The following is a 26,546-nucleotide window of genomic DNA, read 5'->3' as shown; positions in this document are numbered from 1 at the left end:
GAAAAAAAAAAAAAGTAAAGAAAACGGTCAATTATATCTTGAAAAATTCTCGAAAAAACGACGGAGTGCCAACGGAGAAGGGGTTCAAAAAAGCTCAACCCTTCGGCGCTTCGGGCCGAAGCCCCGGACACTTTTCCACTCCCCCGTTGCAACTTACAACGGAGAGGGGAATCCAAGCCTCCCCTTCTCCGTCAAAAAAATGCATTCATCATTTTCAAGCTACCATCTGCATGAAATCGGAAACCCAGTTTTTGCATGGAGACCCCCCAGCATGGTTCTTACCAAACTTTAAGTTTTTGAACTGGTCTCTGGAGGAATGTAAGGGGAGTTGTCAGGGGACTCTATCCGCCTTTTGAGACACTATTTTCGGATACTTTTTTCCATTTTCACCCCTTTACTATGGTTCTCCAAAAAGTTAACTCAGACTTTTTCTGACTCTGGAGGAATGTAAGGAGAGTTGTCAGGGGACTCTACCCGCCTTATGAGACACTATTTTCGGATACTTTTTTCCATTTTCACCCCTTTTCTATGGTTCTCCAAAAAGTTAACTCACACTTTTTCTGACTCTGGAGGAATGTACGGAGAGTTGTCAGGGGACTCTACCCGGCTTATGAGACACTATTTTTGGATACATTTTCTCACGTTCACCCCTTTTCTATGGATCTCCAAAAAGTGAATTCAGACTTTTACTGACTCTGGAGGAATGTAAGGAGAGTTGTCAGGGGACTCTACCCGCCTTATGAGACACTATTTTCGGATACTTTTTTCCATTTTCACCCCTTTTCTATGGTTCTCCAAAAAGTTAACTCACACTTTTTCTGACTCTGGAGGAATGTAAGGAGAGTTGTCAGGGGACTCTACCCGCCTTATGAGACACTATTTCGGATACATTTTCTCACGTTCACCCCTTTTCTATGGATGTCCAAAAAGTGAATTCAGACTTTTTCTGACTGTGGAAGAATGCAAGGGGAGTTGACAGGGGACTCTTGCGGGCTCATGATGCACTATTTTCGGATACTTTTTTCATTTTCAGCCCTTTTCCATGGATGAATTGAAACTAGTTTTTTTTACATTTTGGTCAATTTGACCCAGTTCTGGTACCGCATTGCCTGGAGGATAGGACCGAGAGATGACAGACTCTCTGGCCGCCTCACAAGTCACTATTGTCGGACACTTTCTTTGCTTTACCCCGGTTCTATCACTCTTTCCTCCTTTGACCATAAAACGTGTTTCCTGGTTCTGGGGCACCCCAAACCCTCTCATGGTCGGGGTACCATGAATTGATGCATCGGACCCAATGTTGCCATCACCAGCCCCGCGTTGGTGCAGAGGTGGGACCATTTAACCTGGTGGTAACCCAAGTCCTCCCTTGGTCTGTGTACCATGCATTGAAGCATCGGACCGATTGTTGCAATCACCGGTTACGCTAACGCATATAAACGGAGAAACAGAAAATAATTTAAATAAAATTCCCTGTGTCTGTTTTAGTAAGGATGTCGTCCGAATGCCCGGTGTGCAGACTCTTCTATCTGGCTTTGAACAAGCACCTTAAGCACAAACATGCAGTGCGGTACTTGGAGGAAAGATTGACTCTTTGTTTGTAGATATCTACTAAACTACAGCATACAAATACAGAGAGTAATGTAGGCCTGTCATACTGAGTGATATATATTTTACACACTGCTCTGCTTTCTGCACGGACCTCACAGCTGTTCTCACTGTAAACATCGCATCGCGATGAGAGCAGTTTCTAAAATAATATCCAGGGGATGCATGCAGAGCTGTCATTGGCTGAGATAAGTCCGGCCATGCGTAACACCTCCACCGTTCCCGGAAATGCGTCCGCGGAGGAGCCGTGGAGGAACCATCAGTGTATCCTCGGTTAGAGCTCCTCTAGAGAGCCTCCTCGATGCTCGGTCCTTGATGTGCATTTAGAGAAATTAGATGTCCTTCAACATGGCGCGCTGAAATCCATTTACGGGTCACTACCGGAGGACCGAGGAGTCGAGGAGGGGACATTAGAGTATTGAGAAACCTCAAATCTCTTTTTCTTGGGTCCTGGAAGAGAAACATAATGAGCATGTGTTGCACGCCTGTTACGAGCTTTCCGGAAACCAACACGATGAGGAGAATTGCTCTGAGCCAAAACACCACTGTGTGATAGCACAATCCCTTCCTCATCCGACATAGTGGCGGCCTACTTTCGCTTCAAAGCTGCACAGTCTGCTATCAAATGACCAGGGTTATGACAAAAAAAACAAGGCTTTTCTAGCTTCGGACCTGATACTGGAAAACTGGCACAGGGAACGTATGTGTCACGAGCTCTATGGAAAAAATCTCGCTGAGGGGAATCACCCTCTTGATGAGGGGGATCACGCTGAGAGAAAACGCTTTTATGTGTACATTAAATGCAAACTCATCTGCTAGAGTGGCAGCCTGCTGAAGGGTAGATACTTTTTGCTCATTTAAATGAACTACAGTACGCTCTGGTACACAGTTTTTAAATTCCCCCAGCATCATTAGTTCACACATTGAGGTAATGTTATCATCTTTATAAGCTCTACACCACGTGTCAAAGAGGATTTTCTTCTCCCTCGCGAAGTCCACATAAGTCTGGCCAGAAATGAAATGAACATTTCAGAGTGGCCTTTTATTGTGGCCAGCCTAAGGCACACCTGTGCAATAATCATGCTGTCTAATCAGCATCTTGATATGCCACACCTGTGAGGTGGGATGGATTATCTCGGCAAAGGAGAAGTGCTCACTATCACAGATCTTTTCAGATTTGTGATCAATATTTGAGAGAAATGGTTATTTTGTGTATATAGAAAATGTTTTAGATCTTTGAGTTCATCTCATGAAAAATGGGAGCAAAAACAAAAGTGTTACATTTATATTTTTGTTCAGTGTATGTGGAATTAGCACATTCCTTACGGGAGATAACAGAGCCAAGGTTGGTCGTAAATGTCAACACACAGAATAATATCTTAGGAGTAAGGAAGAATTATTCTTTGACACTTAGGAGTAAGGAAGAAATATTCTCTAACAGTATATATTGTGACCACAATAGGTCCAAGCTCTGAGCCCTTATGCTTTGCTGCGGCAACACTGGCTGGATTCAATCAAACAGAACTCTAAACACATTTTCAGCTCTGCACACAATCTGCAATTCAACTCTGCACTTTCTAAAACCCTGCACACGGCTCTCTGAGTAACACACAGAGATCTGACATATTCACCTGTCAGCCATTTTAAAAACACTGCCATTAAACATGCTACACATAGGAGCCAATGAACAAATACACATGCCAGCTGACCGTTACTGCCTGCTGACTCATCAATCAGGATATAAGGACAAACAACAACATCCTGTTTATGAAATACACAAGAAAAGAAAGAAGATTGAAGTCGTTAATTCATGAGAAAAGCACTCTGATAGAAAGTCAGAAACATTTGATTGAAACAAATGTAAATAAAATGTCCAAAGAAAGCATTCAGAGTAATTCTTATTACAGTTTTATAATTGTTTTATATATTTCACAAATGATCTGCTTTGACTGCAGCTTGAGAAACTTCTGGATTCAGTCTGAAAGCATCCTTTTTTTAACTTTAAACATGATCTTTAATAATGTTGTAGTTTAGTTGAACTCTGAGAGGTCGACTCGCTGGACTCCTCACTGGGACTCTGGTTCTGGACCAGCTTGCAGGGTCCAGGAGTTCTTGGAGAGAAGGAGCGCTTTCTGCCGCAGGACTCGGGGGATGGGAGCTCCTGAACAGGGAGAAACAGCTTCAGTTATTATGCTCCAAATATCTGGAACAAAGTCCCATAAAGAATGTGTCTGCAGCTCAGAGAGTCCTGCTGGGAACCCACACATGTTGAGGAGCCCACAGTGTGATGATAGACATGTACAGTACGGGTCCCCAGCACATAGAATCTGCCGGATGCTAACCTGCATATGTTGGGAGAGCTTTACAGACCAGGAGAGGAACTAAGTACATTTACTCAAGCACTGTACTTAAGAAAAATTGTAAGGTACTTGTACTGTACCTGAGTATTTCCCTTGTAGGCTACTTTGTACTTTGTACTTCTATTCCACTACATGTATTTATACCTTTAGTTACTTCACAGATGTTTTGATAGACAGTTGTTGTGAAGAGAAACAGCCAAAATGATGAAGAGAGAAACCAGAGTGTTGTTTTCCTCTGAGGACATGCTCCATCAAAGAGTTTCATGTCTGGATGAATGGAGGATATTCAGTACTCACAGGTCTTCTGGATCGTGGCTCTGATCGTCTCATCTCTTCTGATCCTGTAGGGATGAACACAATCCAACAGTTATGGATCCAGTTTAAAATAAGTGTTTGTTCTTTGAGTCAGCTTCAGAGTCCTGATCTCATGCTTTACATCCCATCATATCTTCTCTGCAAACACTACGACTGACTGCCACAGCTCTCAGCTGCATGACAGGAAGTAACAGCCATTAGTCAAGGAACTAAACACATCCCATCAAACACAGACCACCTTTTCCACTCTTCTGTGAAATCCCATATGTCTGGTGGAAAGTTGATTACTTAATGAAGCTCAGCGCAAGTTCAACCAGGAAGACCGTCTTTACTCTTCATGTATTTCTATTCCCATGCTACTCTCTCTCCTCTCAATAAGTGACCGGGGGCGTCACTCTTCAGCTTAACCAATCACCTAGCTCTATTCCCAAGAGCCTATCATAACGCTCTGTCAAACCTTTTAAATCTGCTCTTCCCCCTCTGACAGCTGTCATTTCAGGTGACTCGATGCAACCCTCCTCCACCCCTTTTCACCTCCTGTCCCTCTGAATCCAGGGTCAAGCTAAACCACTCCCCTTCAGACCGACCCCAACTATCCATTCACCACCACCAGTGTCTCGACCCCAGGGGGATTTCATCGGATCGGCTCTACCCTCCCGAATGATTACAGCCCTTCCCGGGGCCTAATCACCAAAATTACCATTACATTCATTTGTGCATCTGCGCAATACATATGTATTATTACATCAAAACCTCTCCTGATTGAACTAAATATGGCTTTGCATTTCCAGCTGGCCTTCAATAGTTGATAGAAGAATGAGAGAGCCTGCAGTCAGTGGGTAACATGACTGATCTGTTGTGTTTCCCAGTGAGAGAAACACCTCCCTGTGATTCATACAATACTGCTGAACCAGCAGAAACCCCGTACTGACATGAGGGTCTCCAGTCTGCAGTCTGGACTCTCCAGAAGATCTCTCAGCAGCTCCACATCTGAATCCTGCAGAGCGTTCTCACTCAGGTCCAGCTCTCTCAGATGGATGTTGGACTTCAGAGCTGAGATCAGAACAGAACAGCTGATCTCTGACAAGCTGCAGTCCCTCAGTCTGAAGAAAGAAAACATGATGAGGATAAAACTTTGTTTATAATCCAATCAGATGTTTCTCAACATTTAAATGAATCTGAACAGAAACATCTGTCTACTTCAGAAAGTAAACTTTATCATGTAAAACTAAAATGACATCAGATGACCTTTATTCAGACGTTATCGTTTACTAAATATTAATTACATAGATTTACTTTTTACAACTAACATCTATTACAGTTCCTTTAAGAGACAGTCAACATGTCTGTCTGCAGTTCTTACTTCTTACTCTTAAAAATGAAATATGAATAAAAGGACATTTACAACTCTATGGATGTTAGTTATTAATGAATATTAATGAGGTTCAGTTACAAAGTGAACATGTGAGATCTCCAGCAGTAACAGAGTCAGTGAACTGACCTGAGGGTCTCCAGTCTGCAGTCTGGACTCTCCAGAAGATCTCTCAGCAGCTCCACTCCTGAATCCTGCAGAGCGTAGTTCTGACTCAGGTCCAGAACTCTCAGATGGAGGTTGGACTTCAGAGCTGAGGCCAGAGCAGAACAGCTGATCTCTGACAAACTGCAGCACTTCAGTCTGAATAAAGAAAACATGATGAGGATTAAAACCTGTTTATAATCCAATCAGATGTTTCTCAAATAAAAAAATAAAAGAAATAACCATAAAAAAGTCAAATCAAAGCAACTTTCTTTCAGTCACAGTTTCTCACAAATACTGAACCATGAAACCAGAACACAATCACAAGTCACCTTCACACTGTCTAATTACGCTTTCTTTATACATTTTCTTAAACATGAAAATGTTCTTAAAGCCCTTTGAATCATTCGGCAAAGAATTCCACTTCTTTGCTCCAGAGACACGTCTGCTTTAAAGCAGGACGTGCAGACGTGCGGTCACCACTAGATGCACTTTAACACAGGGGTATCCTCTCCTGCACGCTATGCATCCGTGCTGCTATGTTGTTTTGCCATGTCATAAATACTTGTGTATTCTGCTCTTGCTCTTTTGCACTTTTCTTGTATGTCGTGTATTTGTATCTGCTATGTTTGTAAAGGTCATGTTCTTAATGTTTGATGTGAGGGACTGCGGATGGAAAGTAGCTCAAAGCTAAACCCGGCATATTTACGCTTGGTACATGTATTGTTTTAAGTGTTCATTAAAGTGCATGTCCCTAATAAACCATTACAGCAGATAAACGAGCTGATGCTTGGAATGTAATCTCCTGCTCTGATGCTCATCCTCTGAAGTTTAAACTAATGTGTTTGGATATCTTCTGGCAGTATTCTGTTGTTTGCTTTATGCATAACTAAAGCCGTCTGTAATTCTATTAAACCTTCAAATGTGAACAGCCTTGACTCAATAAACTGTTTGTTCTCTAGGTTGTACATTATGCAACATTCTCACAGCTTTTCTCTGTAATGAAAGGTTTTAAATGACTCATCGAGGTGAATCTTTGAGTATATGAGTCAGCTGCATGCTGGCTCTGCTTGTTTGATGTAGCGTCGCTGTCCATCCATGGTGCGGCGTTACATTTGTGCCTCTATCCTGAGCACGCAATGAGCTCTCTCTCTCTCTCTCTCTCTCTCTCTCTCTCTCTCTCTCTCTCTCTCTCTCTCTCTATGTCTCTCTCTCTCTCTCTCTCTCTCTCTCTCTCTCTCTCTCTTGTGTGCTCGCTCAAGTTGGCTTCTCGAGTTCTCCGATTGGTTGGTTTTGTGGCACATTTGTAACGCTGTGCCAACTTGAGCGAGCAGGCAGGCCTGGGGGGGGAAATGTATGTCCGGGTCTGTCCTTTACAGCTCCTTTAAGAAACACTCAACATGTATGTCTGCAGTTCTTACTTCAGTACGTTAAAAATGAAACATGAATATAAGGACATGTACAACTTTAAAGAGCCTGTGACACCATCCCAACAACTGTTGTGCAATGAAATATTGGGCTACTAGTAATCTCGAACCGTCAGTTTAAAAAAGAAAAAGCGATACCGTTCCGTTAAATATCAATAATTTCGAACATCGCGGGGAAATTCCTTCACTCATTTTGAAGTTTTGGGAGAAGCCGGAAGTGACGTCAATGCGGGAACGCTTCGAGAGCCAAACACGGACAAAGTGTGTTGTGTCATGCGTAGAAATTGTGAATTGCTGAGTTTAGGCACGTTAATAACGTTTTAATGAAGTTGACTACAGTATATTCATATGAGTCAGTGCTTTCATGTCAATTCGGCGACATAAACATAAATGATCGTGGTGAAGATGATGATTACATTAGGATTAAAAATCGGGAGTGAGAGCTGCTGAATTTCCTCCTGTCGGATGTGATATAAAAACAAATCGATTATTTTTGTGGTTATAAACTCAAGTGGATGAAACTACATTTATTAGTGCTTTCATGTAAATTCGGCGAACATATGATACATTAAATGATGAGTGAGGATGATGATTAAAAATCGTTTGTTTGAGCCGGTCTGCATTTACTGATGAGAAAACAAACCGATGCTTTTTGTAGTTGTAGTACACCAACGTGGATTAAACGTGTGGTTTTTTACCACAATGTTGGGGAAATTAATGGATAAAATGCACGGATTATTATTATTATTCCCACTCCGATCGGGACACTAGGTCCACCGTTTCCCCGCAGCGAGGCTCCCCCCGTTGACAGTTACGTGGGCTGGGTGCAGTGGCGGACTGGCCATCGGGACGAATCCCGATGGGCCGGTACCGAAGTGGGTCGGTCGGATAAGTAACTAGCACATCCCCCATAGGCGGCGCGTGAGGCTCAGGTTTGAGAAGGCTAAATAACTTCTTTTACCTGACGCTGGCCGCCTCCGGCGTCTATAGAAAAGAGATCCACTCAGTGTGCGGAGTTTAAATCTCTCAAGTCATATTACAGGATAAAGGAAATACAGTTTAAACTGCCGTATGCAGAGAAGACGCCGACGTGTCGCACTTATCATTCATATTACATCATCAATCAGATCATCGATCATATAATATCATAATATATCATATATTTCCTGATCTGACTCAGCTTCTCCAGCCTCACCTGGCCGTGCAACACTCACAGTGTCACAGACTGGATGCAGAAGTATTATTTAACACATTATGTTGACGAAACACTCGAGACAAATGTAATTAAAGTCAGATCCACTCGTGTCTTAGACGTGAACGCGCTCTCAGCTGGAGAGAGAACCCCTGGCTTGATTTACCGAGTTGATAACCAGCGTCATAGGACCGCTTAGCGAGATCTCGTTTGTTAGTTTGTTGTTAGTTTGTTTGTTACTCAAACATATCCAGGGTCTGTTGAACTGGCTTCGTAGTACAGGGCACAGGTGGCGAGCAGCGCTAATGTCAAAGACACAGACATTATACATTATATTTGTATTTTACATCCCCCGCTCCCCCCGTTGACAATTTACTAGCGGTACCGAAGTGGGCCGGTCGAGAGTCCCGGGATGATTTTTAGTCCCAGTCCACCACTGGCTACATGACCATATGATCGCCCATATTGACGCACCTCATTCCTAAACTTCTAACAGATACAACATAAACCGATCCTTCAGCCTCATATGAGCTCTCAGACACGTTCAACATTAACCTGTCATCGCTGTCTGAGCTTGCTGCTGTGTGCGCCGTCGTGCGTTTACATCTGACTGTATATATATAAAGGTTTACATGCAGAAGCTGGGATCCTGGACGGTGCAGCTGGAGCGCTGTGCCCGCAATGACGTCACCCATCATTTGGCGGGACTTGAAGAATCTGCGAGAAGATCCAGAAAATGGTCAACATTGAAGGATTAATGGTTATCAAAGTACAAATATCCAAAATCAGTTCAGTAACGGTTTTCAAGGGGACAATATGTACTCAAATTGATGGGTTTGGATGATGGGGGAAAACCGTGTCACAGGCTCTTTAAGGATGTAAGTTATTAATGAATATAAATTAGGTTCAGTTACAAAGTGAACATGTGAGATCTCCAGCAGTAACAGAGAGTCAGTGAACTGACCTGAGAGTCTCCAGTCTGCAGTCTGGACTCTCCAGAAGATCTCTCAGCAGCTTCACTCCTGAATCCTGCAGATAGTTCTCACTCAGGTCCAGATGTCTCAGATGGAGGTTGGACTTCAGAGCTGAGATCAGAGCAGAACAGCTGATCTCTGACAACCAGCAGCGCTCCAGTCTGAATAAAGAAAACATGATGAGGATAAAAATCTGTTTATAATCCAATCAGATGTTTCTCAACATTTAAATGAATGGGAACAGAACATTCTGTCTACTTCAGAAAGTGAACTTTATCATGTATGTTACAGAAACATATTATACTCACTTACTTTAATAATATCATTGTTTGATTCTTATTTGCTAATGTTTATCTATTTTTACTACTTCTCACACTTCTTAGCTAAGCTTGGGAGAAGTCCTTATTGAGAAGATGTGTTGCAGTGTTGTTAGTGACTCTCTCTGTGCACCAACAGTATGACCTTCACCTCAGGTGAGCTGAGAACTTCCTGATACGGCCTCCCTCACTCCCTGACTCCCAGAATGCTCCTTCATCATCACCAAGCTCCCCCCTCCCTTTCTCCTCGCTCTGTGTTTAAATATGCAAACCAAACTCTACTCTTCGTCTTCCTCTCTGCAGACTGTGTGCTCTCTGTGAGACCGACTGAACCTTCTTCAAGGAATGAAATACCACAAAGAGCTGAATGCTTTGACTCTCGATCCACATTTGATGAATAAAATCCCACCACAATGTGAAACTAAAATGACTTCAGATGACCTTTATTCAGACGTTATCGTTTACTAAATATTAAATACATAGATTTACTTTTTACAACTAACATCTATTACAGTTCCTTTAAGAAACAGTCAACATGTCTGTCAGCAGTTCTTACTTCTTACTCTTAAAAATGAAACATGAATATAAGGACATGTACAACTCTATGGATGTTAGTTATTAACGTATGGAGCCCCCCCCCCATCCAGGATTTGGGCCCATGAGAAATCAGGGCTGATTGAAAACATTGAATTGTTGTAATATTATGTTTAGTGTTGTTATTCGTAGGGCTTTGTCCTAATATTTATGTTTGTATTAAACTATGTTGAAAGATTAGTGTAATATCATTTTTTAATTTTGCTATGAAACTCTGAATGAAAGTCTGCGTGATCTTAGAGATGTTAGTTTTCTAGTTCCAGAGGACCTTGGCGTGGATAAACCAAAACTGTAACATCCCGTCATGTCTGCTAAATTGTTCATGTCATGGTAGAAGGAGGCCCCGTCTACGCTGTAAAGAGACTGCTGGCAGTTCGTAAGCGAGGGCGAGGAAGACAGTTCCTTGTGGACTGGGATGGGTACGGTCCAGAAGAGAGAGCATGGATCCCAGCGAGTTTCATTGTTGATCCGGCCATGATTAATGATTTTGATCGGGATCACCCAGAAGTTCCTGGGACGTCAGGAGCCGTCCCTAGAGGGGGGGTACTGTAACATCCCGTCATGTCTGCTAAATTGTTCATGTCAATCAGGTTCATGTTATTGTTTCACGTTTAGTTCATAGCCCAGGTTAGATTTATGTTTAGTCAAGTCTTTTTGTTCACCTGTCTAGTCCTGTCATTGCACTTCCTGTTTTATTTTGTACTTACCTCTTGTCTCTCATTTCAGGTCCCCTTACTTCCTCCCTTTGTGTGTTTTCCTGCCATCATCAGCGTCTGCCCCGCCCCTGATTGTTTCCACCTGTTCCCCTTTACCTCATGTATAAATAGTCCTGTCTCCCTTTGTCCTGTGCCAGTTCGTCTTGTGCCTTGTGCCATTTAGAAAGCCAGCTTGTCTCGCCAAGAGATTAATGTACTTTGTGACCATAGTCACGTTTATTTAGTTTGTAATTTGCTTTGCTACGTTTTGCCTCTCGGGAGTGATTTTTTGTTTGAACTTTATACTTTTCCAAAGTAAAGACTTTTTTTGAACAAACTTTCTTTTGAGTCATGCTTTTGAGTCCAAGTGTCTGTAAGGTTCCTAACAAAAACAGGAAGTCCTGGATAGTTCCCCCTCTCGGCTCTTCTCCGGGAAACAAACGTAGTTTTCCAGCTCATGGTACCAACACCGACCCTGGCTTGAATACTCCGTGAAAGGCGAGGCTGCGTATTTCCCATGCAGAAAGTTTAAGGCTCATCATCATGACGCATCGTTCACCGTAAAAGGCTTCAAAGACTGGAAGCATGCCTTACAAAAGGACACAGCTCTTCCAAGGAACATTTTGTGTGTGAGAAATCGTGGAGAGAAAAACAAATGCGCATCGAGACTGGTCAGGAAATCACAACTCTTGTCAGCAAAGATCCGCTGGCTCGGAACAGATATTACTTGGGCTCCATTATTGACATTTAAAAAATTAAATAAATGAAATAACCATAAAAAAGTCAAATCAAAGCAACATTCTTTCAGTCACAGTTGCTCACAAATACTGAAACATGAAACCACATGTATTCTGCTCTTGCTCTTTTGCACTTTTCTTCTATGTCGTGTATTTGTATCTGCTATGTTTGTAAAGGTCATGTTCTTAATGTTTGATGTGAGGGACTGCGGATGGAAAGTAGCTCAAAGCTAAACCCGGCATATTTACGCTTGGTACATTTATTGTTTTAAGTGTTCATTAAAGTGCATGTCCCTAATAAACCATTACAGCAGATAAACAAGCTGATGCTTGGAATGTAATCTCCTGCTCTGATGCTCATCCTCTGAAGTTTAAACTAATGTGTTTGGATATCTTCTGGCAGTATTCTGTTGTTTGCTTTATGCATAACTAAAGCCGTCTGTAATTCTATTAAACCTTCAAATGTGAACAGCCTTGACTCAATAAACTGTTTGTTCTCTTGGTTGTAAATTATGCAACATTCTCACAGCTTTTCTCTGTAATGTAATGAAAGGTTTTAAATGACTCATCTAGGTGTATCTATGAGTATATGAGTCATAGATAGTCGGACCCATTAGAGCGGTGCACTCACTTTCACTGTCCGGCTGAAGCGCACGAAAAACAAACACTTCATCTCGGATCATCAGAGGCTGTTGCATCCAAGAAAGACTGATTGAAACCTACGTTACGAGAGACTACCACGATAATTGTAGGTGACTTAAACTATTGTATCTGTGTAATTGTAGATGTAAAGTAGAGATGTAACTGTTCATTGCCTTTATTTTTATATAAATATGATGTTAGTGCAATATTTTTACTATAACTTAAGCTGAAGCTAACGGTAATAACTATAAGATATATCTGAAATAAATAAGTGTACTGAAACAAATACCAATAACTGTATTGTATTGTTTTCTTATACGCAATTACTTCATACTGTCTCGTTCTCTTTTTCGTCCTGCATTTATTTTGCCCCCCTCAGAAAATAACTGGCCCCCCAGTGGCCTCCCCAGTCAAATTGGTCTAGAACCGCCACTGATAATAAGGCCGTCAACAGCCTGATGGCAACCTAAAACCCCTCTTTTTCTTTATCTCAGATAGAAGATATGATTGGAAACGAAACAGCCAAACAGAATTGACCTTCTCGAGTTCTCCGATTGGTTGGTTTTGTGGCGCATTTGTAACGCTGTGCCAACTTGAGCAGGCAGGCAGGCCTGGGGGGGGGGGGGGGGCCGCCCTGATCAAATGTCTGTCTGCCACCGGGTCTGTCCTTTACAGTTCCTTTAAGAAACAGTCAACATGTATGTCTGCAGTTCTTACTTCTTACTCTTAAAAATGAAATATGAATATAAGGACATTTACAACTTTATGGATTTTAGTTATTAATGAATATAAATGAGGTTCAATTACAAAGTGAACATGTGAGATCTCCAGCAGTAACAGAGAGTCAGTGAACTGACCTGAGGGTCTCCAGTCTGCAGTCTGGACTCTCCATAAGATCTCCCAGCTGCTCCACTCCTGAATCCTTCAGATAGTTGTTACTCAGGTCCAGATCTCTCAGATGGAGGTTGGACTTCAGAGCTGAGATCAGAGCAGAACAGCTGATCTCTGACAACCTGCAGTCCCTCAGTCTGAAGAAAGAAAACATGATGAGGATAAAAACCTGTTTATAATCCAATCAGATGTTACTCAACATTTAAATTAATCTGAACAGAAAAATCTGTCTACTTCACAAAGGGAACTTTATCATGTATGTAATAGAAACATATTATACTCACTTACTTACTTTAAAAATATCATTGTGTGATTCTTATTTGTGCATGTTTATCTATATTTACTACTTCTCACACTTCTTAGCTAAGCTTGGGAGAAGTCCTTATGAAGAAGATGTGTTGCAGTGTTGTTAGTGACTCTCTCTGTGCACCAACAGTATGACCTTCACCTCAGGTGAACTGAGAACTTCCTGATACGGCCTCCCTCACTCCCTCACTCCCAGAATGCTCCTTCATCATCACCAAGCTTCCCCCTCCCTTTCTCCTCGCTCTGTGTTTAAATATGCAAACCAAACTCTACTCTTCCTCTTCCTCTCTGCAGACTGTGTGCTCTCTGTGTGACCGACTGAACCTTCTTCAAGAAATAAAATACCACAAAGAGCTGAATGCTTTCACTCTCGATTCACATTTGATCAATAAATTCCCACCACAATGTAAAACTAAAATGACTTCAGATGACCTTTATTCAGACATTATTGTTTACTAAATATTAAATACATAGATTTACTTTTAACAACTAAAATCTATTACAAGTTTATTTATATAGCACTTTTCAACACAAGGCAATTCAAAGTGCTTTACAAAAAATGAAAGACATTAAGAAAATGGCATTTAAAATCAGTCATTAAAAAGAAAAGCTAATAAAATAAACATTAAAAGAAAAAATACATGGATAAAAGTTACAGTGCAGTCTAAGATATGAATAGTTCAATTAAAAGCAGCGACAAAAAGAAAAGTCTTCAGCCTGGATTTAAAAGTAGTAAGAGTTGCAGCGGACCTGCAGGTTTCTGGGAGTTTGTTCCAGATATTTGGAGCATAATAACTGAATGCTGCTTCTCCATGTTTAGTTCTGACTCTGGGGACAGAAAGCTGACCAGTCCCTGAAGACCTGAGAGATCTGGATGGTTAGCAGGAGGTCAGAAATGTAATTTGGGCCTAAACCATTCAGTGCTTTATAAACCAGCAGGAGTATTTTGAAATCTATTCTTTGACACACAGGAAGCCAGTGTAAAGACTTCAGAACAGGAGTGATGTGATCCACTTTCTTAGTGTTAGTGAGGACTCGAGCAGCGGCGTTCTGAATCAGCTGCAGCTTTCTAATATATTTTTTAGTGAGACCTGTGAAGACACCATTGCAGTAGTCGAGTCTACTGAAGATAAAAGCATGGACAAGTTTTTCCAAATCCTGCTGTGACATTAGTCTTTTAATCCTAGATATATTCTTTAGGTGATAGTAGGCTGATTTAGTAACTGTTTTAATGTGACTGTTGAAACTCAGGTCAGAGTCCATGACTACACCTAGATTTCTGGCTTTATCTGTTGTTTTGAACATTGCAGACTGAAGCTCAGCGCTCACTTTTAAACGTTCTGCCTTGGCTCCAAAAACCATTACCTCAGTTTTATCTTTGTTTAATTGGAGAAAGTTCTGACACATCCAGTCATTGATTTGTTCAATGCACTTACTCAGTGTTTGAATTGGAACATAGTCTCCTGGTGAAATTGTTACGTACATTTGTGTGTCATCCGCATAGCTATGGTAACTTATTTTGTTGTTCTTCATTATCTAAGCCAGTGGTAGCATGTAGACGTTAAAGAGAAGAGGCCCCAAGATGGAGCCTTGAGGTACCCCACATGTCATATTTGTCAACTCAGATGTGTATTTACCGATAGAAACAAAGTTGTTTCTGTCCTTTAGGTAGGATTCAAACCAATTTAGAACTATTTCCGAAAGTCCCACCCAGTTTTCCAGTCGGTCTAGTAATATGTTGTTGTCAACAGTGTCAAACGCAGCACTGAGATCTAATAATACTAACACTGAAGTTCTGCCACTGTCTGTGTTTAAGTGGATGTCATTAAAGACCTTGACAAGAGCAGTCTCAGTGCTGTGGTTTGGACGAAAGCCTGACTGGAACACATCGAAACAGTTATTTAAATGCAAGAAATTACTCAACTGTTGAAAAACTACTTTTTCAATGATTTTAGCTAGAAATGGGAGGTTTGATATGGGCCTGTAATTGTTCATTACTGAAGCATCTAGATTATTCTTTTTCAGTACGTTAAAAATGAAATATGAATATAAGGACATGTACAACTTTAAGGATGTAAGTTATTAATGAATATAAATTAGGTTTAGTTACAAAGTGAACATGTGAGATCTCCAGCAGTAACAGAGAGTCAGTGAACTGACCTGAGAGTCTCCAGTCTGCAGTCTGGACTCTCCAGAAGATCTCTCAGCAGCTCCACTCCTGAATCCCGCAGATCGTTGAGACTCAGGTCCAGAACTCTCAGATGGAGGTTGGACTTCAGAGCTGAGATCAGAGCAGAACAGCTGATCTCTGACAAACTGCAGCTCCTCAGTCTGAATAAAGAAAACATGATGAGGATAAGAATCTGTTCATAATCCAATCAGATGTTTCTCAACATTTAAATGAATGGGAACAGAAACATCTGTCTACTTCAGAAAGTGAACTTTATCATGTATGTTACAGAAAAATATTATACTCACTTACTTACTTTAATAATATCATTGTGTGATTCTTATTTGCTAATGTTTATCTATATTTACTACTTCTCACACTTCTTAGCTAAGCTTGGGAGAAGTCTTTATTAAGAAGATGTGTTGCAGTGTTGTTAGTGACTCTCCATGTGCACCAACAGTATGACCTTCACCTCAGGTGAACTGAGAACTTCCTGATACGGCCTCCCTCACTCCCTGACTCCCAGAATGCTCCTTCATCCTCACCAAGCTTCCCCCTCCCTTTCTCCTCGCTCTGTGTTTAAATATGCAACCCAAACTCTACTCTTCGTCTTCCTCTCTGCAGACTGTGTGCTCTCTGTGTGACCGACTGAACTTTCTTCAAGGAATGAAATACCACAAAGAGCTGAATGGTTTGACTCTCGATCCACATTTGATGAATAAAATCCCACCACAATGTAAAACTAAAATGACTTCAGATGACCTTTATTCAGACGTTATCGTTTACTAAATATTAAATACATAGATTTACTTTTCACAACTAACATCTATTACAGTTCCTTTAAGAAACAGTCAACATGTATGTCTGCAGTTCTTACTTCTTACTCTTAAAAATGAAACATGAATATAAGGACATGTACAACTCTATGGATGTTTGTTATTAACATATGGAGCCCCCCCCCCCATCCAGGATTTGGGCCCATGAGAAATCAGGGGCTGATTAAAAACATTGAATTGTTGTAATATTATGTTTAGTGTTGTTATTTGTAGGGCTTTGTCCTAATATTTATTGTTGTATTAAACTATGTTGAAAGATTAGTGTAATATCATGTTTTTATTTAGCTATGAAACTCTGAATGAAAGTCTGCGTGATCTTGGAGATGTTAGTTTTCTACTTCCAGAGGACCTTGGCGTGGATAAACCAAAACAGGAAGTCCTGGATAGTTTCCCCTCTCGGCTCATCTCCGGGAAACAAATGTAGTTTTGCCGGCTCATGGTACCAACACCGACCCTGGCTTGAATACTCCGTGAAAGGCGAGGCTGCGTATTTCCCATGTAGAAGGTTTAAGGCTCATCATCATGACGCATCGTTCACCGTAAAAGGCTTCAAAGACTGGAGAGTCAGTGAACTGACCTGAGAGTCTCCAGTCTGCAGTCTGGACTCTCCAGAAGATCTCTCAGCAGCTCCACTCCTGAATCCTGCAGAGCATTGTGACTCAGGTCCAGATCGCTCAGATGGATGTTGGTCTTCACAGCTGAGATCAGAGCAGAACAGCTGATCTCTGAGAAACTGCAGCTCTTCAGTCTGAAGAAAGAAAACATGATGTCACTTTAGAAAACAATGTTCCTGTTTGAAATAACTCCAGGTTTAATAATCTGTTCAGAGTCAAACAGGGTTTTAATCAGTGGCGGCCGGCCCATAGGGGCGCTAGGGGCGCCTCCCCCCCTCTTCCCACATGTTTGATTGTCATTTAAAATTAAAAATAAATAAAAATATATATTTACAAAATATATATATATTTTTTTTTTTTAATGAACAAGGTAAATATTATATAGTTGGTATCAGTAAAATGTATAATCTACAATAAAATCTCGTTTAAAATTGTTTTACTGATAAGTCACATGTTTCCTGCCTGGCCGCAGCGTGTATCATTACCCTCTCTCGTCTGGGCGGTAAGAAAGAGCCCTCAGCCAGAGCAGCAGCAGCCAACAAGCTGACTGTTGCTATCTGTAAACTATGCCGCCGAAACATAATTTCAGCCAATCAGCGTTGTCAGATCTGATGTTCAAAGGGCGCCCTGTCAGCGCCCTGGCCCGTGTGTCTGTGAGTTGTTTAGACTCGTATCCAAGGTGACGCTAAAGTCGTTGTCGAGGATGGCTGCGTCTGCTGGAGACTCCGGTGCTAGTGGATTGCCGGAGCTGTAGATTAACATTTACATGCTTATTGTTGTTGTAAGGCCAATGCCTGTGGCACCATGGAGCATATGTGTGGGCTGGACCTGTATTTTACAGGAAAGGAGTGAGCAGAGGGTCGAGTTGTCGATTCTTGTTCAGTTTTCATCTTCCTCACCCTCTCAGACTCTGAGTTGCGCGCACTGCTGCTAAAGAGACGCGCTACCATGGAAACCAAACAATGGTGTAGCTGTATTAAAGTCCGAGTGGAAACAGTCGTGAGTAAATCTGATTTTGTCAGAAATCGGGAAAATCGGGAGGGTTAGCAAGTATCACACACACACACACACACACCACACACACACACACACACACACACACACACACACACACACACACACACATAATGTTCGTATATAGTCTCCTGATTTTAAATGGGAATTAAATCATTTGAGTGTTCTCAAAGCACCAGTGTTCTGCAGTTCGTGTGGGCATACTGTACTGTTGCACAGTTTTGGAAGATTCATAGCTAACCACACCGAAGATTATGGATTATTTCATGTTTGTAAGCCTCAAGTTGTCCCCCCCCCCCCCGCCCTCTATCATCACCAGAAGTCATCATTTAAGGGGTCATTTCTCAAAAAATTCTTCCGGGGGACGATCCCCCGGACCGCCCTAGTATGGTTTGGTCACCATTTCCATAGCCCCACCAAAAATATTTTCCACCTGCCGCCACTGCTTTTAATGTCAGAGATGATGCAGAAACAATCCACTGATAATCTGGAACTTTAACTTTGATCAGATGTTGAACAACTCCTTCATCTCCCTCACAGCTCCTCAGTACTGACAGCATCTACACTGACTCCTGGAGCACAGGGTGAGTCTGTGGAAGCTCAAACTCTCTCCCTCACACATTCACCTTCTCTCTGTTACTCTGATCAATATTCAGTCATTAGCAAAACGGAACAAATTAAAATAACATTGTATTTGTTCAAATTCAGAAAATCATAAACACAAACAGATCAATATGAACTGCAGTCCGTGAACTGACCTGAGAGCCTCCAGTCTGCAGTTTGGACTCTTTAGTCCAGAACTCAGCAGCGTCACTTCTGAATCCTGCAGCTCGTTTTCACTCAGGTCCAGATCTCTCAGATGGGAGGGATCAGACTTCAGAGCTGAGGCCACGACTTCACAGTGAGTCTCTGAGAGTCCACAGCCAGTAAGTCTATAATAAAACATATATTACAACATGTGTTAAGAAAGGAGGACACATTATATTAACCTCAAGCATTTGATGAAAAAATAGGTGACATGTTCTGATAGTGTAGTGGAGAGGTAGAGATAACTCAGTGTTGGCACTAGTTTTGTGTCTATCACTAGGTTCACCAAGTTGGAAACATTTGCGTTACATCAGCATGTGTACCAGTTGTAAATATGCAGTGGTGTTTATTTGTAAATCATTTAGTATAATCACACAAATTCTGCGTTTTATATTTAATAATTATGTGTTCTTTATTTATTGATTGTTCAATACCTGACAAGGTCGGAGATGAAGAACTTGGGTCGCAGGTTCCTCAACAGTGCATTACAAGGCATCTATCAATATGTGTGTACCTCCACCATTAAACTGTCATATTCTGCACATTTCTTATACTATCTACATACATCTTATAAGAGTATAATACATATGTATAATATCAGTTAAAATAAGTGCTTCAACATAGTTAATATTGCTGGAGGTATACACAAATATTGATAGATGTCTTGCAATGCACTGTTGAGGAACCTGCGACCCAAGTTTTTCATTCATTGCATAACTACACCGTTGGTGAATCTTGAAATCTTGAAAGGGATGTGCAAAATAGTCATTATATACAGTCTTTAATTAACTATTAGTAGAGAATAACGAGTAATGAATATACTTTATAGTAGGGATCCTATTAATAAAAATAATGAAATTAAATAACATGCTTTAACCACTAGGTGTCCCTTTATATCAGCTGTGCACCTTTATGGTGTAAATACAGCCTATCTACCAATTGGATCAAATATAAAAGTCAGCCGAAATAGTGTTGATACTGCAAGGAGATGTATTGTGTGAAAAGAAATGTAAGATCTTGTTTAATTGCTGATATATTTATGATCCAGGTCACGTTTTCAGTGTTGGCGGCAGTTCCTCATGTTTGTCTAGAAGTCTTCTCATCAGGGCTCTATAAATAGCGAACTACGGCAGATATGTAATATTTAATGCAACCGAACCGTGTATTACAATGCCGTTATGTGATGACTTTCAAAGAGAAAAGCAAGAGCACTTGGAATAAAGTATTATTTTTTTTTTTTTCGGTCTCTTTCCGGTATTTGTTTATGATGATGTGATGTGAGATGTGAGATGTGAGATGTGAGACTGGGCTGGAGAATTGCACAGGGGAAAATAACGTATCTATGGCACCATTTTAGATGCGGATTGTGTTAAAGTAATACATTTGCGCTGTGGACCAACACTATACATTGACGGGGAAGGGGGTAGCAATAAAGATAACACCATTAAACAGTTACACAACCAGTATTCGAGTTGAGGGGGGATGAGGGGGGATGGCATCCCCCCTGCAATAAAAACGGTCAAAATCATCCCCCTTCTAAAACTGCCATTCCCCCTTTCCATCCATTATGTCATTTTATCAATGAACGTGGCACTGGTATTACTGCTATTTCAACATTAATTTTGCGCATTTTGAGTAAAATACTGTGGGCGAGGGAGCACACACACGCAATGACATTTTTACCAAGTCACTGATGCTATGCTATGCTAGTGCCCTAGAGGGCGCCAGAGCGCCGTGATGCACCTGTTTAATCGATGCCAGAAGCGCAGGTAACGGTCATCACAATGGCCAAGCGACCAGGAGGACAACGCGATCTGAGGGACTTCATATTTAAAAATACTAAAAATAACATTTCAGGTAAGTCAAGAGTCAGTCATCTTAGTCATTACTCATTACTTTACTCACCAAAGGTGGAATCTATGGACATAAGCAGCAATAACAACTTAGTTTGGAGTTTAGCTACGTTTTTCTCTCGTGTTAGCTAGCTGGTAAGACTCAAAACTGTTGATGAAATGATACCACCAGCACCAGAAGAGCTGCAAACCAAAGTTAGCCATGGAGTGCCACAGGGCTCAGTGCTCGGACCTATTTTGTTCACATTATATATGCTTCCGTTAGGCAATATTATAAGGAATCATTCTGTAAACTTTCATTGTTATGCGGATGATACTCAACTATATTTATCAATCAAGCCTGATGAAATTAATCATCTAAATAAAATTCAAGACTGCCTTAAGGACTTAAAAATGTGGATGACCTTAAACTTTTTGATGTTAAACACGACCAAAACTGAAGCTATTGTACTTGGCCTGAAGAATCTACGAAAAAAAACTATCTAAAGATATACTAACTATGGATGGCATTAATTTGGCCTCCAGTGAGACTGTAAGGAATATTGGTGTTATATTTGATCAGGATTTATCCTTTAACGCCCACATAAAATAAATTTCAAGGACCGCCTACTTCCATCTACGTAACATTGCAAAAATCAGGCATATCTTGCCTCAAAATGATGCAGAGAAACTAGTCCATGCATTTGTTACTTCTAGGCTGGATTAGTGTAACTCTTTATTATCAGAGAGTACCAAGAAGTCAGTCAAGTCGCTTCAGCTGATTCAAAATGCTGCATCTCGTGTACTAACCAGAGTTAGGAAAAGGGACTACATTACTCCTGTTCTGGCTGCCTTACACTGGCTCCCTATAGAACACAGGATATCATTTAAAATTCTTATTTTCGCCTACAAAGCCCTTAATGGGCAGGCGCCATCTTACCTTAAATAACTCATTATACCCTACTGTCCTACTAGGGCATTGCGTTCCAAGAATGCAGGGTTGTTGGTTGTTCCTAGAGTCTCTAAAATTACAATGGGAGCCAGAGTCTTTTCTTATCAAGCTCCACATTTGTGGAATCAGCTTCCAGTTTGTGTTCGGGCGGCAGACACCCTATCCATTTTTAAGAGTGCGCTTAAGACCTTCCTTTTTGATAAAGCTTATAGTTAGGGCTGATTAGATTCAGCCCCTAGTTTTGCTGATATAGGCTTAGTTTGTCGGGGGACATCTTACTTCTTCCTTCTCTCTGTCTATACCTGTGTACTCTCATGTTCCGATTAACCCAGCTTCCCCAAATTTCTTCTTCTTTTGGTGTCTATATACGCCGGGATCCGGAGTCATGGATGATCCTGCGGTCCTGTGTCCTGGATCGCGAGCCCTGGATCGTGAGTCGTGGCCGTGGTCCTGGATCATCGGTCCTGGATGGATATCCTCGTGGATTCATCTTCCTATTATACACACATGCATTTCCAAACATTTGGACTACCTATGTTGCAAATGTATTATCTTTTCAATTTACACACGGCATCTATTGCATGTCTGTTCATCCTGGGAGAGGGATCCCTCCTCTGTTGCTCTCCCTGAGGTTTCTCCCATTTTTCCCTTTAAACTGTGGGTTTTCTTCGGAAGTTTTTCCTTGTACGATGTGAGGGTCTAAGGACAGAGGGTGTCGTATTGTCATACTGATATTCTGTACACACTGTGAAGCCCACCCACTAAGACAAATGTAACATTTGTGATATTGGGCTATATAAATAAACATTGATTGATTGATTGATTGAAACCCCTCCTTCAAGCAGTGAACACTCTGGTCATCTCCACAGCTGAGTGTGAACGTGGGTTTAGTCCAACACACTCTCACTCCCTAAGCGTCCAATAGCGACGTTTGGTCAGTGTCCGTGGCGTCCAATTGTGACGCTCCTAGGCTCCTTCAGCGTCATAAAGAGACGCAAATAGCTTTCAACTGATTGCAATGTATTCCCATCTGCGTCGGGATTTGACGCTCATGGAAGCACGGCATTCGTTTATGTCGGCTGCCCTTAAAGGTAATGTGAGCGTCCATTCCCAGGAGTAAAGGATGGCAGAAGACACTACACTACCCAGAATCCCCAGCTATCGTTTGGACTACACCATGTGCTCTGTTTGACAAACCCCGTGATAGTCCTCAAGCTCTGTGATTGGAGAGTGTGCCGATTCTCGAACAGCACTTGAAATGGGATGGAACCACGGCAGACTGTCCAAAACTGGATTTGAACGGGTCCACCGCGTCCCCCCTCCCCCACCCCGTCCCCAGAACTACACATGCTGGCTATTCTGTTTCGCAACATGTTCTCTATGGCACGTCTCTACTGGGAGTTGTAGTTTTAAAAAACGTTTTCGTATTTCCCATAATAAGAAGTTGCCAGTATTAAACTGTGTACATCCCTGGAGGTTTAGGGGACAGGAAACACTCACATTTAAAACATATAATTAATAAATGGGTGAAAATTGCTTGTGCCCATTATGGGCAGTATTACTATATATACCCACATGCCAGCTAAGGTCAGAAGAGCTTTATTTAACAGCTGGTCTTATGTGTGTGACCCCTGTGATAACATTACATTACATTAATTGATAAGCCTGAAACATGCACTTGTCAAGGTTCAGAGGCACATTGTGCAAATATGGCAGTAGCCATCGATCAGCTTAAGATAAGATATACTTTATTGATCCCAAGTTGGAACATTTGCGTTACATCAGCATGTGTAACAGTTAAATATGCAGTTGTGTTTATTTGAAAATCATTTAGTATAATCACATAAATTCTGTGTTTTATATTCAACAATTCTGTGTTCTTTATTTATTGATTGTTCAATACCTGACAAGGCCGGAGATGAAATATCTACATACATCTATAAGAGTAATACATTATGTATAATATCAGTTAAAATAAGTGCTTCAACATAGTTAACATTGCTGGAGGTATGCACAAATATTGATAGATGTCTTGTAATGCACTATTGAGGAACCTGCAACCCAAGTTTTTCATTCAGTGCAGAACTACACCACAGTTGTGTAGGCCTATATGATGTCAATAAACCTTAGAAAATCTTGAAATCTTGAAAGGGATGTGCAAAATAGTCATTACATACAGTCTTTCATTAACAATTAGTAGAGAATAACGAGTAATGAATATACTTTATAGGGATCGTATTAATATCTAATAATAAAAATATTGAAATTCAATAACATGCTTTAACCACCAGGTGTCCCTTTATATCAACTGTGCACCTTTATGGTGTAAATACAGCCTATCTACCAATTGGATCAAATATAAAAGTGAGCCGAATTAGTGTTGATACTGCAAGGAGACGCATTGTGTGAAAAGAAATGTAAGATGTTGTTTAATGGCTGATATATTTATGATCCACGTCACGTTTTCAGTTCCTCATGTTTGTCTTCTCATCAGGGCTCTATAAATACAGAACTACGGCAGATATGTAATATGTAATGCAGCCGAACCGTGTATTACAATGCCGTTATGTGATGACTTTCAAAGAGAAAAGCAAGCACACTCGGAATAAGGTATTATTATTATTATTTCGGTCTGTTTCCGGTATTTGTTAATGACGGTGTGCTGTGAGATTTGAGACTGGAATTGCACAGGGGGGAAATAACGTAGGCTATCTTTAGATGCGGATTTTGTTAAACTAATATGTTTAGGCTGTGGACCAACACTATACATTGACGGGGAAGGGGGTAGCAATAAAGATAACACCATTAAACAGTTACACAACACAACAGAAATAATATCGATAGCAGCGTCCCTAGCAACCACCTTGGTAACAATGAAAACGTCGCGATTTCCTGAAGTAATCTTCGTAATAACTAGCAAACTAAAGATCATGTACATCCACTGCACACATAATCTGAAATAACAACTCATATTTCTCGCATCAAATGACATCAAAACGCATTTTAATGGCCAAACTAACTTTAAAATAGGCATTTTACAACTAGAATAAAACGAAGTTCGGCCATGTTTTCTTTTTCTGCAGGGAGACATTTAAAGATCACGTGACATAGACGCCAGCCATCGGAATGAATGGTGAAAAAAACGGGGTTTGTCAAACAGAGCACATGGTGTAGGCCAAATGATAGCTGGGGATTCTGGGTAGTGTAGTGTCTTCTGCCATCCTTTACTCAGAAAACATATTTGTTTCTCCGAATCGAAGGAGAAAAATACAAAAGCATTGTACACAATTTAAACCAATCAATGTTGTGTAATTAACAAGGATAATCTGGTGTTTTTTAGTCGATGAGTAGTGCAGATATCACTGTAAAATCAATCGACAGTAAGAGGAGTACTTACTTCCGGGTGTAAAATTTTCCGTTATCCAATGGGAATGGATGCTCACATTGCCTTTAAGGGCAGCCGGCATAAACGAATGCCGTGCTTCCATGAGCGTCAAATCCCGACGCAGATGGGAATACATTGCAATCAGTTGAAAGCTATTTGCGTCCCTTTATGACGCTGAAGGAGCCTAGGAGCGTCACAATTGGACGCCACGGACACTGACCAAACGTCGCTATTGGACGCTTAGGGAGTGAGAGTGTGTTGTTTAGTCAGATGAACATTTGAACCACAACTAGAAGCTCCCAAGAGGTCAGCCTTGCTTTTCATCAAGTGTGTTGGCCCTCCACTGAACAAGTTCAGACCAGAGGTATATGTCAAGACTTGGCTTCAAAGCCATTGCTTAGCTAACAATCCGAAAGCAAGAGCCAGAAAAATTGAGACCAAAAAATATGATTATGAAAATCTTTGGAGACTTATATGAGATGGGGGAGAGTGGAGTAGGCAGCCATTGACAACATTGGTCCTATTCTGTATTATCTTTATAATCTTTTAATATATTTTCATATTTTGTAAACAATTTTAATTTGCACTTAATGCCCTGTTAAAAAAAGTAACATTGGGAATGTTAACATAAAATATTTGTATTTGAACTGCAATAAAATGATGACGGATCAATATTTTTCTAATTTGTTTTCTCAATTTTTTCATGAAGTGTTTAATTTACATAATGATTTAATGAATAACGATACAAATATAACCCTTTAGATACCAGTTTTGATCGTATACCAGTAACTGCTTTTTTGAAAAAATACACTATAATTCAATATTCTAAAAACTATTTTGACTTTATTATTAGTATAATCAGCAGAGCCATCTGAATAATAAAGGAGGGACTGTTAACCTACAAGATTTGTACCATAGACTTCCATTATGACCATATTTTTGTATCTCCTCCCCACCTTTAAATTAAAGTGAAAAAAAGATTTTGCACTAATTGTCCTCTGCATTTGACCCTAAATGCTAGTGGTGCCATGGCAGCCCGGGACCGACTCTAATTCTGAGGTGCCTTGGTCAAGAGCAATAGCCGCGTTCACACTGCGGTACTTTTCCCACAAAGGTTCATGCGAACTTAGTTCATGCGAACTCTTTAGTTCGCATGAACTAAGTAGAGATCGCGTTCACACCGGAAAAAGTCCCTGGGGGTGGATTAGGCAAATGAAGCCGCTGACGGCACTTCTTCTTCTTCTGCTTTGGGTTTACTGGCAGGCCGCAAACCACTTCACGGCGTATACTGCCCAAAGTATACGCCCGGCGTATGCCGCCCAAAGTCCCCGGCCGGAAGTCCCCGGAGTTGGGGACTGGCTT

General features: G+C 41.0%; 1 protein-coding gene across 11 annotated transcripts in view; it reads right to left on the bottom strand.

Moving 5' to 3' along the window:
* Positions 1-2,887: 2,887 nt before the first annotated feature.
* LOC117442439 (protein NLRC3-like) overlaps positions 2,888-26,546 on the bottom strand; it is a 113,649-nt gene continuing 89,990 nt past the window's right edge. For 3 of the 11 annotated variants that reach the window (XM_071202420.1, XM_071202423.1, XM_071202426.1), the window contains 9 exons: positions 18,967-19,140; positions 17,158-17,328; positions 15,735-15,905; positions 13,235-13,405; positions 9,383-9,553; positions 5,785-5,958; positions 5,216-5,386; positions 4,266-4,309; positions 2,890-3,769 (listed from right to left, as the gene is read on the bottom strand). In XM_071202420.1, coding sequence (XP_071058521.1) covers positions 3,768-3,769; positions 4,266-4,309; positions 5,216-5,386; positions 5,785-5,958; positions 9,383-9,553; positions 13,235-13,405; positions 15,735-15,905; positions 17,158-17,328; positions 18,967-19,140 — 1,249 coding nt within the window. In that variant the 3' untranslated portion in view covers positions 2,890-3,767. Of the gene's footprint in view, positions 3,770-4,265; positions 4,310-5,215; positions 5,387-5,784; positions 5,959-9,050; positions 9,136-9,382; positions 9,554-13,234; positions 13,406-15,734; positions 15,906-17,157; positions 17,329-18,966; positions 19,141-26,546 lie in introns of those variants that run through there. The other 8 variants (XM_034078442.2, XM_071202427.1, XM_034078436.2 and 5 more) reach the window with 6 other exon arrangements.

The sequence above is a fragment of the Pseudochaenichthys georgianus genome, unplaced genomic scaffold, assembly GCF_902827115.2.
Source record: "Pseudochaenichthys georgianus unplaced genomic scaffold, fPseGeo1.2 scaffold_429_arrow_ctg1, whole genome shotgun sequence".
NCBI lineage: Eukaryota > Metazoa > Chordata > Actinopteri > Perciformes > Channichthyidae > Pseudochaenichthys > Pseudochaenichthys georgianus.
The sequence above is the reverse complement of the archived record's forward strand: the minus strand, read 5'-3'. Positions and strand labels throughout refer to the sequence as shown.